Genomic DNA, 12,953 nt, shown 5'->3' with positions numbered 1-12,953 from the left:
AAAATAAATCAAACAAACAATATGTATTTATGTAAATGTTTAAACAATTTATTAACAACTCAACCGTAAAAGTAATAAATTAGCACTTTACTTTATGATTGATGCTTAAACAAATGCCGAAGCAGTAAAGGCACAATCAAACGAAACGAAATAAAATCATGGCAAAAAATGCCAATACCACAAATAATACACATACAAAAGTTGGAATTGAACTTGAAAATAAATAGGGAAAATATTTACAAAAATATATGTATATAAATACACAAATCTGCCTACGCTATGGATAAAAATTATGTATACAAAAGAAAGAAAGAAAAAAACATGTAATCCAATATTTAAATTTACTTTTTTCTTTATTGATTATTTACAGATTATTCGGTACCAAATGTGATAAATGCGGTAATTCCTTTAGTAAAAGCGATTTTGTGATGCGTGCAAAAACGAAAATATTTCACATAGAATGTTTTCGTTGCTCTGCCTGTGCGCGACAATTACTGCCTGGTAAGATATTGACAAACATTTGCATAAATATCTGATTATTTTTATTTGCCAAATGAAATTAACATTTGTATATTAATGAAGTATCAATATAACTATTCATGTATATTCGTCTATTTTGTAGTTATTTGATTTGTTATTGTGTTTTCCATCTATTCTCAGGTGATGAATTTGCGTTACGAGATGGTGGTATCTTATATTGTAAAGATGATCATGATGTTCTAGAAAAATCCTCCCAAAGCAGTTTGACATCGTCGTCATTGGAGAGCAATAATAATAATAGCTGTAGTAATAATAACAATCATTCGAGTCTTAGCAATAATAATAATCATTCCAGCGAATTGGGTTCAATGTCAGGTGAGTTTTAATATGAAAACAAAAAATTACATTAAAATATTCTTATGTTAAATGCCCCAGCCCATTTGTTCAGCAAATTTTCCTTTTGAGTTGAATTTTGTCAAATCACCTAACTCTAAGTACAAAATGCCTTTAATAAAATGTTTATGCATTTTTGATCTAGAACAATATCTTTGTATCAGAGAAATGCGTCTTCAATGCTACGCAAGAATGCTTACAATATTTTTTCAGTGTACCTTTCAGTAAAGCTTGTTACATTTCTAAGAGTTTCAAAGTTTCCAATGGGATTTCATAATGCCGTTTAGACACGTCTATAATTGAACTAAACATTTAATCGACCAGCACTCATTGATAAGAGAGAATGTCATCACATGTGGTATTACAATGGACTGAATAGTTTATATATATGCCTAAAAAGCAGCATACCACACATTTATCTATTTCCATATTTATTTTAACATTATTTTAGAAAATATTCACAATATAGATGTTTATTGCGACTCGTGGAAACATTAAAATTTGGAACATGAAATTTTAGAGTTCTAGTAAGACTACCGATGCAATGATGTTCTCAATAGCACATAAAAAATATGTGTCTACACTGGAAAGATTTTCTTCATAGAAATAACGAAATATGTATATATCATTATTTTACAACCAAAGAAACAACGTAACATTTCATACTTTCAATGAAAAGTTTCTTTGATTGCAAAACAATGATATTTCATTCTTTTTACAAAGAATAGTAGTAAAAGATAGCTGACCTGTTTTTAGTTCCTCAAATTCTTAAAGATCTTAAGATTTTTGTCAAAGTCTTTGAACGTGAAATTGATGTCAATTGGTACTACGCACTCACCAAAGCCGATTTAACTTTATTTTAGTTCATGGAAATTATCACGCATATATTAAAATTTCCTCAATTAGTGAAAGTTTCTTTCACTTTAATAAATTTGTATTACATACTTTAGTGAACTAAAAATTAAATTAAATGAACTAAAAGAGATAAAAACGGTTATGTATAAACCAAGCATAAAATTTTACTAATTTCGAATGTTCCACAAAATTTTCCCAAAAACGTGTCCATCTTGGTGCTAAAGAAGGTTGTGCATTTTTTAGACTCGACGTTTTTCTTTCCAAATAAGAGAGAAATTAATTATGAAAAAAATTAATTATGGCTAAAAAAGTATTTTTTTTGTAATTTGTCGAAAAATATTTGCTTATTTTTATCATATTGCCATTTGAAATATACATTTGTAATTCTGTCCACTTATGAGAGGGTAATTTTAATGTGTTAATATAGAAAATGTCTCACGGCAATTACCCACTTTTGAGAAGTGTTCGTTTTTCACAGTGTCCAAGATGAATAGGCTTCCCTTTAAAAACAGGCAAAAGTTAGCCTACATTATTTTTCCTGCATTCGATATCGATGGCTAGCCTATATTTTTCTGCATATCACCTTACATTGCTCTCTTCACCAATAACGGTGAATATTTGATCAAAATATTCCCTCCCTCTCAGTAAATCTTACAGTCGGCGAGCAACTTAAAATCTTGGCAGTCTCTCTTCAACATAAATTTCCTGTCATACTAATATAATTGTAATGCAAAAATTCTTAGAAAATGAATAGTTTGTAAAACTACAGAAAGAACAAGCCGAACTTTTGTATCGGGTAGAAATTGATAAAAACAAGATACAAAAATAAAAGCCAACAGCAATAACAACAATCGATAATACTACAAAACTAACACAGGCATACAGCAAACACTCATTCGGTCCTATAGCTTATGGTTGGTTGTTGTTGTTGTGTTGTTATGGGACATATTGCTGCATATGTCATTTCATATCGACGATATAATCTATTTGTTTGACTAGAAGAATAACAACAATGACAACATAACGTCTAGTACTTCGTGTGACAGCCAAGGTGTTTGGAGAAGAAGAAGAAGAAGCAAAACATAGAACATGCACACACACATAATTCATAAAGTTCCCATTAAGACACTATAATTTGAATTTTCCGCAAATATTTATTATTATTATTTTTTTTTAATGGTTGCACAATAGCACCATTGAAGTTAGACTTGCAGTTACTGTCCGTAATTGTCTAATATATAAATATAGCTTCAATGACAATGAAGTCAAAGTTTTCAAACGATCCTCTCGTCAATGACAAAAGAGTTTGAAGGCAAACAATAACCACACACAAGTACAAATCAAATGTTTGTTTATTGCATTCAAGCGTCATTTGCTAAAGAACATGAAAATATTCTCAATGAACAATTTCTTAGGAAATTTGACTTAAACAATCTAAAGACCAATACGAAAAACATTAAAATTCCATAATTAAAAAAAATAAATGAAAATGGTGTCGTTTGTGGTAATAATAAATTTTCACTAGAAAGTTGAAGACGCACAGTTGTTATGAATGCATTTTTTGTGGGATACGATTTCGATGCAGACATAGTAGAATTAGCAACAACTGGTCACTTTTGGCCTTCTCATAACACTCATCTCAATTATTCACAATTAACTCTAACTTCATATTCAAGGGAAACAAACTAATTTAAATGTTTTCTTTGGCCATGTTTTCAACCAATGTCTTACTCCGCATGTGATTTACTTCCGTTTCCCTTCACAAGATCGATATTTTCCAGCTTTTTTTGATCATAGCGAAAGACAAGATTCATGAAAGCGTACCGCAAATTAGATAACAACATGTAATTTCGTTGTGAAACAAGGGTTAATTATCTATGTTTGGTAAGTGTATCATTGAAAGATTACAATCAAAGTACACCGAAAAAAATATTGTCACAATGTCGAAGATAAAGAATCTTCAATTTTCGATTGTTGCACATTGGCACGGAAACTTTTGTACACAAATAAAATTTAAGCAACTGTTCATTACAGGGTAGATGACATACAGTTTTACCAATTCAAATATCTATATTTGTTATTAATTAAATGTAAAGAGAAATGTGCGAACGTAATTTCAGAATTTACTTTGACACGAGACTCGATGACAACAAAGGCGGCGAACACACTCGTCACCTTTCCATCATTTGAAATCGAAAATTACCTAGGTTGAACGGACGAAAAAGACTGTTTTTCATGTTTGGGTTAAACATTTTATGTTTGCAACTCAAATTTTTTTAACCCAATAGTTTTAAGTGCAAGGTGAAGCATAATATTTGGGGTATATGTTACAGAAGCGATTTTTTTTGAGGGTGTGGCCGTTCGTAACTTCAGATGAAATTCGTTCAGTTTGAGAATTTTTGAATTGGTCAATTGAAAAATTTTCTTTTCAGTAAACACAATGTGCGGAGACACCCCACGTTCATGTAGTCTTAATAATTTCTTTGCCCATTCAATAATAAATTTTTTGCTTTGTGTAAGATTGTGTGTCTTCTTGGAATTTCTAAGGCTTTACCTTGAGCTTTTAAGCGATTCAATTGCTACCACTTCTTTGATTTCGTTGAATTCGAGCCTGCGTTCGCCGACTTTGAGGTGTTGATGATTACTGATCATGAATAAGTGAACACAGAAAAATTTAGGTTTTTAAAAAGAATATTTAATATTGAACAGAAACAAAAATCTGCAATTAAAGCAAATATCTTTAGGCCCACTAAAGTTTTGTTGAGCAAAATTTTAATTCAGAATTATTTCTCTTCACAATTATTTCACAATTATTTCTCTACAAACTATGTAATGATTTTATTGATTGTCCGGATTTACTTAACTTATTACCATTTTATGCACCTTGCCGTCACCTACGACATTATACACCATTTTATGTATCTCTTCATAGATCAAATTATGCCAATTTTGAGCCAATTACTAGGGCTTTAAAAGAATTTAATAGAATTTTTAATTCTAATATAGACTTGTTTGGACCTTTAAATAAATTTGTAACTATGTTAGATATTATATATTTTTAAACAAATATTATAATGATATAGTCAACTTTGAAGTACTTTTGTTTATATAAATAATATGCCTTGTAAAATTAATTGCTTAGTCTGTAAGGAACTTTGTGTTTCCATTGACTTATATAAATAAATAAATAAATAAATAAATTAACTTCAACTCTCCTCATTTCAGTTTTAATTAAAATTTATGTCATATTTTGCAATTCTATAAATATTCAATTTTTTCTTCAACTCTCCCAAAAAAAAATCCAATGAATGAAATCCTCCCTATATTGAATAAACTAAACCATGTCACTAACATATGGCCAATAATATTGAGAAACAATAAAATAATTGTTGAGCATGAAGAACAAAAAGATCATTCAAGACACCAAAACGAGTTGTGACAAGGATCTAAAATAAAAGTCAACATTTTTACGATCCTTGTCACACCATTGTCTACGTTTAAAAACGAATGGCATATCAGAGCCCAAGTGTCGAGAAATAAAGGAAAATGAGTGTATTATGAAGCCAATAATATTTCAATATCTTCAATCATCTGCTGACTGGCTGGCTAACATGAAACCTCAGCCTTCTTAAGGACATTGTTCTTTACAGACATATGTATGCGAGTATCTTTGAGAATACCAACAGCGTTTACGACAAGCAACCTTTGACACGAGCATTCAATTTGCTTGTCTTCTCTGCTATTGTCCCCCAAACACACAGATCTTTCATGAAATTTCCTCCTTTTTTCCCTACACAATAAAATAGTTTGGCTCTTGAGTTTTTGTCTTCTTTAAATTTTTAAAAGAAAGTTTCTACTCAAGGAATTTTTGAAAATATTTCTCTTGATGAAAAAAACTCTGGTTCTCAAACAATTGATCTTTTGCGATCGTTCATTTGTGTATGCCAGGCATTGGGATTTTTCTTTGATGTTATGTACATGGGACAGGGAGCAATCCATCGGTGGATGTTGTATCGTGGAATTCTATCTTGGCGTCTGTGGATACAATCAATTTATCAACATGTGTTGAATTTGGACTTTTCAGCAGAATTTGGATTTTTCAGTTGTCGAGAAAATCATTGCTCCTAAAGTTGGTTCAGGGGTATTATTTTTTTTATTTTGGCAAATTTTCAAAACTAAAAAAATTATAATTTTAGATATTGATTGATATGGATTGATAAGGGAAAAATCATAGCCATCAAGGCTATGATTTTTCCATCTTATTGAAATTTAAATGAATTGTATTCGATTACAAGTAACAGCATGATTAAAATGTAGAATTTTTTGGTTTTTGATTTTTTGTAGATTCTGGCAGCGAATCCGGCTCACACAAAAGTATTAGGGAAAAGCGACCTTCGGGACCATCGGATGGGAAACCAACAAGAGTAAGAACGGTGCTCAATGAAAAGCAATTACATACGTTAAGGTAAGTGAAAAACATGTTTGTAAATATGGGTAATATGACAAAAGGACAATTATATATAATAATGGACATCCAATGCATTCATTGCTTTTTAAAATAACTGATTCAAAACACGAAAATAAGACAATATCCGACAAGAGATATTTGCATTATCAACAAAGACAAGACCATGGAATTCCTTTGTTTTTCCATATTTTGTTCATATTTTAATAAAATATTTTTTTGTTTATTTTTAGAACCTGCTATAATGCTAATCCGCGACCTGATGCGCTCATGAAAGAGCAACTTGTTGAGATGACTGGATTATCACCGCGCGTCATACGTGTATGGTTTCAAAATAAACGCTGCAAAGATAAAAAGAAAACCATACAAATGAAATTGCAGATGCAGCAAGAAAAGGTAAGAGCATACACTCAAATCCAAGCTGCATTTGAATTTCTATTAGTAATTGAAGTAAAATGAATTTTTGAAGATGGGTTAAAATATTTTACATATTATACACTTAAAGAAATAGCAATATTAACAAAAAAAACGAAAGGGTTACGAAAAAGTCAGGGTGAGAATGATAACGAAGATTCGAAGATTCCGAGCTATTTATTGTGATTAAATTAATTTTAATAAATTCAATTAAAAGCAACAAAATGCCATAAGCAATCGCACTAGCAAATATTTATTTAAACAATTTTATGTATTAACACTGAAGAAATTCACTTATTTTCCGTCTTCGTATTTAAACAGATGAGTGCAATTTCGTACTTTTTTTTTGTTTGATAAACGTCTGTGTTATCCAGTAGTGGAAAACTAGCCTAATATAGGCTTAAATATCTCTTAACAGTAGAATAAATTAAACGCAAGGACTCCTATTAGTTTATAATAAAAATTATGGTAACGGATTGTAAGCCATTCATATTTTTTGTCTTGCAACCGAATTGAAATTTCCATCATATGTGCACTGAACGAAGAGTTTAATTTTCTGAGAATGAAATTTTAGACAAACGGAATTTTCTTTTGACGCAAATCAATTTTCTTTGAAAGCAAATAAAAAATTAGGATTTATTCGCTCGTAAAAAAAAAACTTTTTACCAAAAAAAAAAAAAAAAACATTTGACTAAAATTTAGTTCCAGAGGAAAATATATTTACTTAGTGAGTATTATAGAAAACGACTTTTCTACATTTTTTGGAGATACTCTGCTCCCTTCTGTTTTTAAAGAATTTTCTTTAAAGGGAAAATCCAAAATTAAGTATTTTCTTATTGGTAATCCATCGAATTATACTTCCAAATTATTGTGATTAATATAGACTGTATACTTACCATATTAGTTTAACCTCAATTCACAGTTGTGAACTATTGTGAATGATAGGTGCAATAAAACTAAATTTCTGTTGCAATCTGTGGAGTGATTTTATGGATTATTCTTCAATTCATAGTATTGTGAATTATTAGTACAACAAAATGATATAACATTTGTAAGACTATTTAAAATACTTGCAGGGATACTTTGGTACTTACATACAAAATTTTCTACATATTTTAACCTAACCTAACCTTTCTCTTTATACCTTTATTGCAGGAGGGTCGTAAATTGGGCTACGGTGCTATGCAGGGTATTCCTATGATTGCCAGCTCGCCTGTGAGACACGATTCACCACTCAACCTGCAGGGTATTGATGTTCAAACATATCAGCCACCATGGAAAGCTTTATCCGACTTTGCCCTCCATGCGGATCTTGACAGTAATGGTGCCATTAATACCCATACGCCAGCTTTTCAACAACTAGTCAACCAGGTAGGTTTAAATTTGCTAGAGTAATAATAAATCAAAGGGGTATTCTAAATCTTAAGAAAAGAGTTGTCATGAATGTTGTGTTTTACATTGATAGTAGAGTAGTTATAGGAGAATCCTCGGAGATGTTTGTCCAGCCTTAAAGAAACGACAAACGAAATCTTCTTTGGTCCAAAACTTCGTTTCGGAGGAAATAATAATAAGTTTTTGCATGCAAACAAGAGAAACGTATAGCCCTAAATTCAAAAAAAAAAAAAAAAAAAAAAACATTTTGGTGAAAAGAAAGTTGTTCCTTATAACCACTCCTTCATGCGTCCTCTTTATTGTTGAACATTTCATTCATTTTATTAAGATCGAACTACACCCAAAATTCTTAGCAAAAACAATTGAAAATGTTTCCTGGGAAAAGAAAGTTGTTCCTTATAACCACTCCTTCATGCGTCCTCTTTATTGTTGAACATTTCATTCATTTTATTAAGATCAAACTACACCCAAAATTCTTAGCAAAAACAATTGAAAATGTTTCCTGGATAATAAGATTTGCCCACATTTCAATTAATAAATTTTAATTTAATTTTCTATGTAAAATTTGCTTATGATCTTTCTTTTAATTTCAGATGCATGGCTATGATCTTAATGGAATGCCACCGCTACAACCCCACCAACAAGGACCACATCCGCAAATACCGGGCCAGCAAATGAACGGTCCACCCGGTGGTAGTATGGACTCAGGAATTACCTCACATCACCATCCGGATAGCACAGATTCCTATGTCACCTATCTGGAAAGCGATGACAGTATGGCCGGCAGTCCGTAGATAAACGAATGCAAACGTATCTAATTTGCTTCTTTTGTTGCTTCACAAACAGAAAAACTAACGTTGACGCCATCCTCAACAACATCCTCCTGTTCATCTGCATCCTACTCAATTGCTGCCACAACCAACAATGGTATTCCCTCTAATGCACCCCTAAGATATAGCGGTACCCCAGGACCATCAGCGTCATCATCGGCCACCACATCTATTTCTTCTCCCCCATCCTCGGCTATGGGATGTAGCACCACAGGTTTACAGATGACATCAGCCACGGAGCAACTTATGCAAATGCTGCAAAAGGTCACAGGATCGACGGGATCTACATCTACAGAACCGTCAGTGCCACCACGGACATTGGGAGTTTTGTAAAATCTTGAAAGCATCAAATTCAACGAGACCGCTCCCCGAATCCCAGAGATGATGACGTTTGAATGTTTACCATAGTAGAATCTCATAAAAGGCACACCATTTACTACCACCATGAATGGGATCCCAAATTGAACTATTGAAATCATAAGGAATTTTAAGGACATTCGTTCGTTAGTTAAATCCAAAACTATTGTTAGGGACATTCGATATTAGACTTGAATATTGTTGTTTTATTAACCGAAAAGTATTTAAATGCATTTCATGGAAAGAATTTTGTGGCAAGACAATAGCTACTGTCATCTGCAATTCACTCCACTCCATTCAATCCATGATTAATCCATCACCCACAACTATTCAAAACTGAAGTATTTAACATTTTCAAATCGTATCGTATCGAATCGAGAAGAATCCAAAACACACTATGAAAAAATACAAAATGCTCACTCACTTGAAAAGTTATTTCGTTTTATTCAAAAGAAAATCATTTGTAAATTAAATTCGGATTTGTTATTATAACTCTAGTAGACAACTGATGTACATAGATTAAAAAAAATACAATAAATATTTTTTAGTTATTCCTTTTTGTTGATGTTTTGTTGTACCAATTGTTTAAATTTTATCTGATCGATATTTCTCATCCAAAGTAAAGTTCATAATGTACCATAGCGAATGTATGTAATAATTTCGTCATCATAATAGCAATTTGCAAATTTTCCCATAGAAGAAACTGAACTAGCCTATTACATCATATACATATACAAATGCGTTACATTGTATGAAAGTACACTGCAAATAAAGTAATTGTAAAATAGTATTATAAATAAAAACCAATTAATTGTTTCCTTCTTCTTCTCCGCCCCCCCCCCCCCCCCCAACTCCTCCCTAAACATCTGTTTTAGTTTAGTTCCAATTTATTTGATTTGTATTACGTATAGTAAACATATAAATATTATATATATGCTATATATAAAAATATATTTAATAATTAGATTTGTAAGAAATTATATATTAACACAAACTGTTTATACATACATACGTACTTACATAAATAGTTATGTATAAAACACAACAACAACAACAAAATAAGAAAATAACTGTATTTTTAACTTAATAATTTTAGTATTCATAGAAAATGTTTCAAAATTAAACAAAAATAAACAAAAACTATATTAACATGAAGTAATTTGCATTTATTTCGAGTCAAGCTATGCGTTAGGAATAAATACAAACAAATGTATGGTCCAATCATACTACAGACACGAAAAGGAAATTGTTTGATGGGAAAAATGAACTACGACGTGTGAGAAATAAACTAAAATGTACTCAATTTTCGGGATTTCGACAAAGCGTTGTTAAAACTAGGAAAATGTAATGACCCGGTATACTTTTTAACTACAAATTACAAAAAACTACCATTTCATAGAAGAGAAAATGAACTGAAAGTAAAGAAAAAAATCATTAAAGCCAAATCATGACCATTTTGATCATACATTTCAGGATCCCTGCTTCGACCGAACACCAAAAACATTTCAGAGTGTTTCAAAGCTTCTCTAAGTGGTTTCACTGCAATGTGAAACGCTTTTTGAACTCGGCTATAAAAAAAGAGGTCCCTTGTCATAAGTGTTGCCAATTTGGCTTTTCCCCCGCTTGAACTAGATTTTTTTAGTCGTTTAAGGTGGGTATTAAGTTCGAGTTTAGCCGCTAAAATCGTGATTTTTTCACGATTACTTTTCTTTAATAATCCATTTTCCCCATCTCCATCAAGTTATAATAAAATTTGCAACAAATATGTATAATTTCATGCATTTTTCTTACTTATTTAGTTTTCACTTTCGCAATTTTAGCGGCTAAACTCGAACTTAATACTCACCTTTTAGTGGGAAAAATATGCATTTAACATTAAGCTTTTTTCTGACTTTTTCCATGAACCTTTTAGCGGTTTATATCCAATTTTTATATTCGACTTTTTGCTTTACAAATATGGACAAATCTGCGTTTTTAACCCTGGCAGCCAGAATAATGTTTTCCAGATATTCCAAAGCTCAATACAAACATTAATAATGATTTCCCCAAATGCACGTTTTTGTGAATTTATTGTGTGATCTTATGTTATTATAATATTCTCAAGTGATTAAATTATTCTCAAGCTAAAAAAGTAAATGTAAATTGTTTTGTATGTATGCAAGAAGAACTTAAGGAAATAATGTTTTGAATGTGATATTATTTTTATAATGTCAAATTATACAATCAAAAATTATAATAATCAAAAGGTTATTATAATAATATAAATAAAGATAATAATAGTAATGCTCGATAGCGACTAAAAAAATTTTTATCGATAAATATTCTGGGGAACCCACCCTTAGCTACACCACTGGTAACAGGGTGTCCAAAACAAACACCGGTTAACCAGATTCAATTACACAAACCGAAACCGGATAATGAAAACATTCGTATTATTGGTTAAAGGTAGGCATTAAGTTCGAATTTAGACGCTAAAATCTTTATTTTTTCACGATTACTTTTCTCTAATAATCCATTTTAAGGAATACAAACTTTGTGAAAACATGCTTTGGGCTATTCCCCATCAAGTTAAAATGAAATTTGCAACAAATATGTATAATTTTATGTCTTTTTTTACTGATTTAGTTTTCACTTTAGCGGCTAAACTCGAACTTAGTACTCACCTTAATCACGAAAACCGGACTTTTACCATCGATTAACCGGGTTTCTGTATTTCAAGGAAATGTCTATGACAAATTACATATGTTTCTTCCTAATGCTTAGTACTAAGTTCGTTTCTGCGAAAAACGAATATCTTCATATATCTCCGTAAATAGGGTCTCAATCCCAGGAATGTTAACTTATTTATGCGAAATAATATGCCTGCCTATTTTTTCGTGCGAAAAATCCAGGGTTGTATAAATATGTGTCTGAAAATGCTCAAAACAAAGATTTCGCATTTATTCCGCGCTAACGTTTTTTATGCCTGCCTATTTTTTCGTGCGAAAAATCCAGGGTTGTATAAATATGTGTCTGAAAATGCTCAAAACAAAGATTTCGCATTTATTCCGCGCTAACGTTTTCTTATATGGAGTATAACAGTTTTTCGTGCGAAAACGTGATCTTAGTACTAGGCTTAAGTAGCAAAAAATAGTTCTGTGTATTGCACCCAAAGAAAAAATATTTTCCTCCAGATGAAATTTTGGTCACACGATTTCCTAAATTCCACATTGTTAGAAGCCTTGTGACAATTGTCTCAATTTGCTTTTATTTGTTCTTAAAGACCATTGTTTAAAGAAAATTTTTACAATCAAAAGAAAATTTCGCTCTTCAAAAAAGAAAACGTTACTTTCAGTATATACGCCATCAGTAAACGAGTATTTTCAGCGTCACGCTGCATAAAAATAAACGGAAATATGTTATCGTTTGAAAAGGGAACACACACTGAAAAAACAGTGGACCCACCAGGAAGAAAATATTCGGTTAATTTTAGAAACTTTTGAATATTTGTAGAAAATTTTAACTAAACAGTATTAAAAACGCTGGCATCACGCCGATGTCATTAAAATAAGTAAATATTTTTTCGACAAATTCAAGAAAATTTATTAGACGTAATTAAGTTTTTTTTTCACTTGTTTTTAGTTTGAAGGAAAAAATTGGAGTTAAAAATTGCAAGAATGTCTTTAGTGACATACGAAGTTCATGATGAACGCATTTGTAGTAAAATTTGCAAATTTAAAGAAATAATGAACTATTTTGTAGACGAGCCGAATTTAGTTAATCTTTAT

At 31.1% G+C, this 12,953-nt stretch overlaps 1 protein-coding gene across 1 annotated transcript in view; it reads left to right on the top strand.

The window, feature by feature from the left end:
- The window catches only part of tup (LIM1_Isl and LIM2_Isl domain-containing protein tup), a 75,109-nt gene extending 64,879 nt beyond the window's left edge, over nt 1-10,230 (top strand). The window contains exons 3-9 of the mRNA XM_075295944.1: nt 371-501; nt 661-855; nt 6,073-6,193; nt 6,427-6,589; nt 7,763-7,978; nt 8,593-8,773; nt 8,846-10,230. Coding sequence (XP_075152059.1) covers nt 371-501; nt 661-855; nt 6,073-6,193; nt 6,427-6,589; nt 7,763-7,978; nt 8,593-8,773; nt 8,846-9,162 — 1,324 coding nt within the window. The 3' untranslated portion in view covers nt 9,163-10,230. The remainder of the gene's footprint in view (nt 1-370; nt 502-660; nt 856-6,072; nt 6,194-6,426; nt 6,590-7,762; nt 7,979-8,592; nt 8,774-8,845) is intronic.
- The last annotated feature ends 2,723 nt before the right edge of the window (nt 10,231-12,953 follow it).

This window comes from Haematobia irritans, chromosome 2, assembly GCF_050003625.1.
Source record: "Haematobia irritans isolate KBUSLIRL chromosome 2, ASM5000362v1, whole genome shotgun sequence".
Taxonomy (NCBI): domain Eukaryota; kingdom Metazoa; phylum Arthropoda; class Insecta; order Diptera; family Muscidae; genus Haematobia; species Haematobia irritans.
Note: the sequence above shows the minus strand (reverse complement) of the source record. Positions and strands in the feature narration are given on the sequence as shown.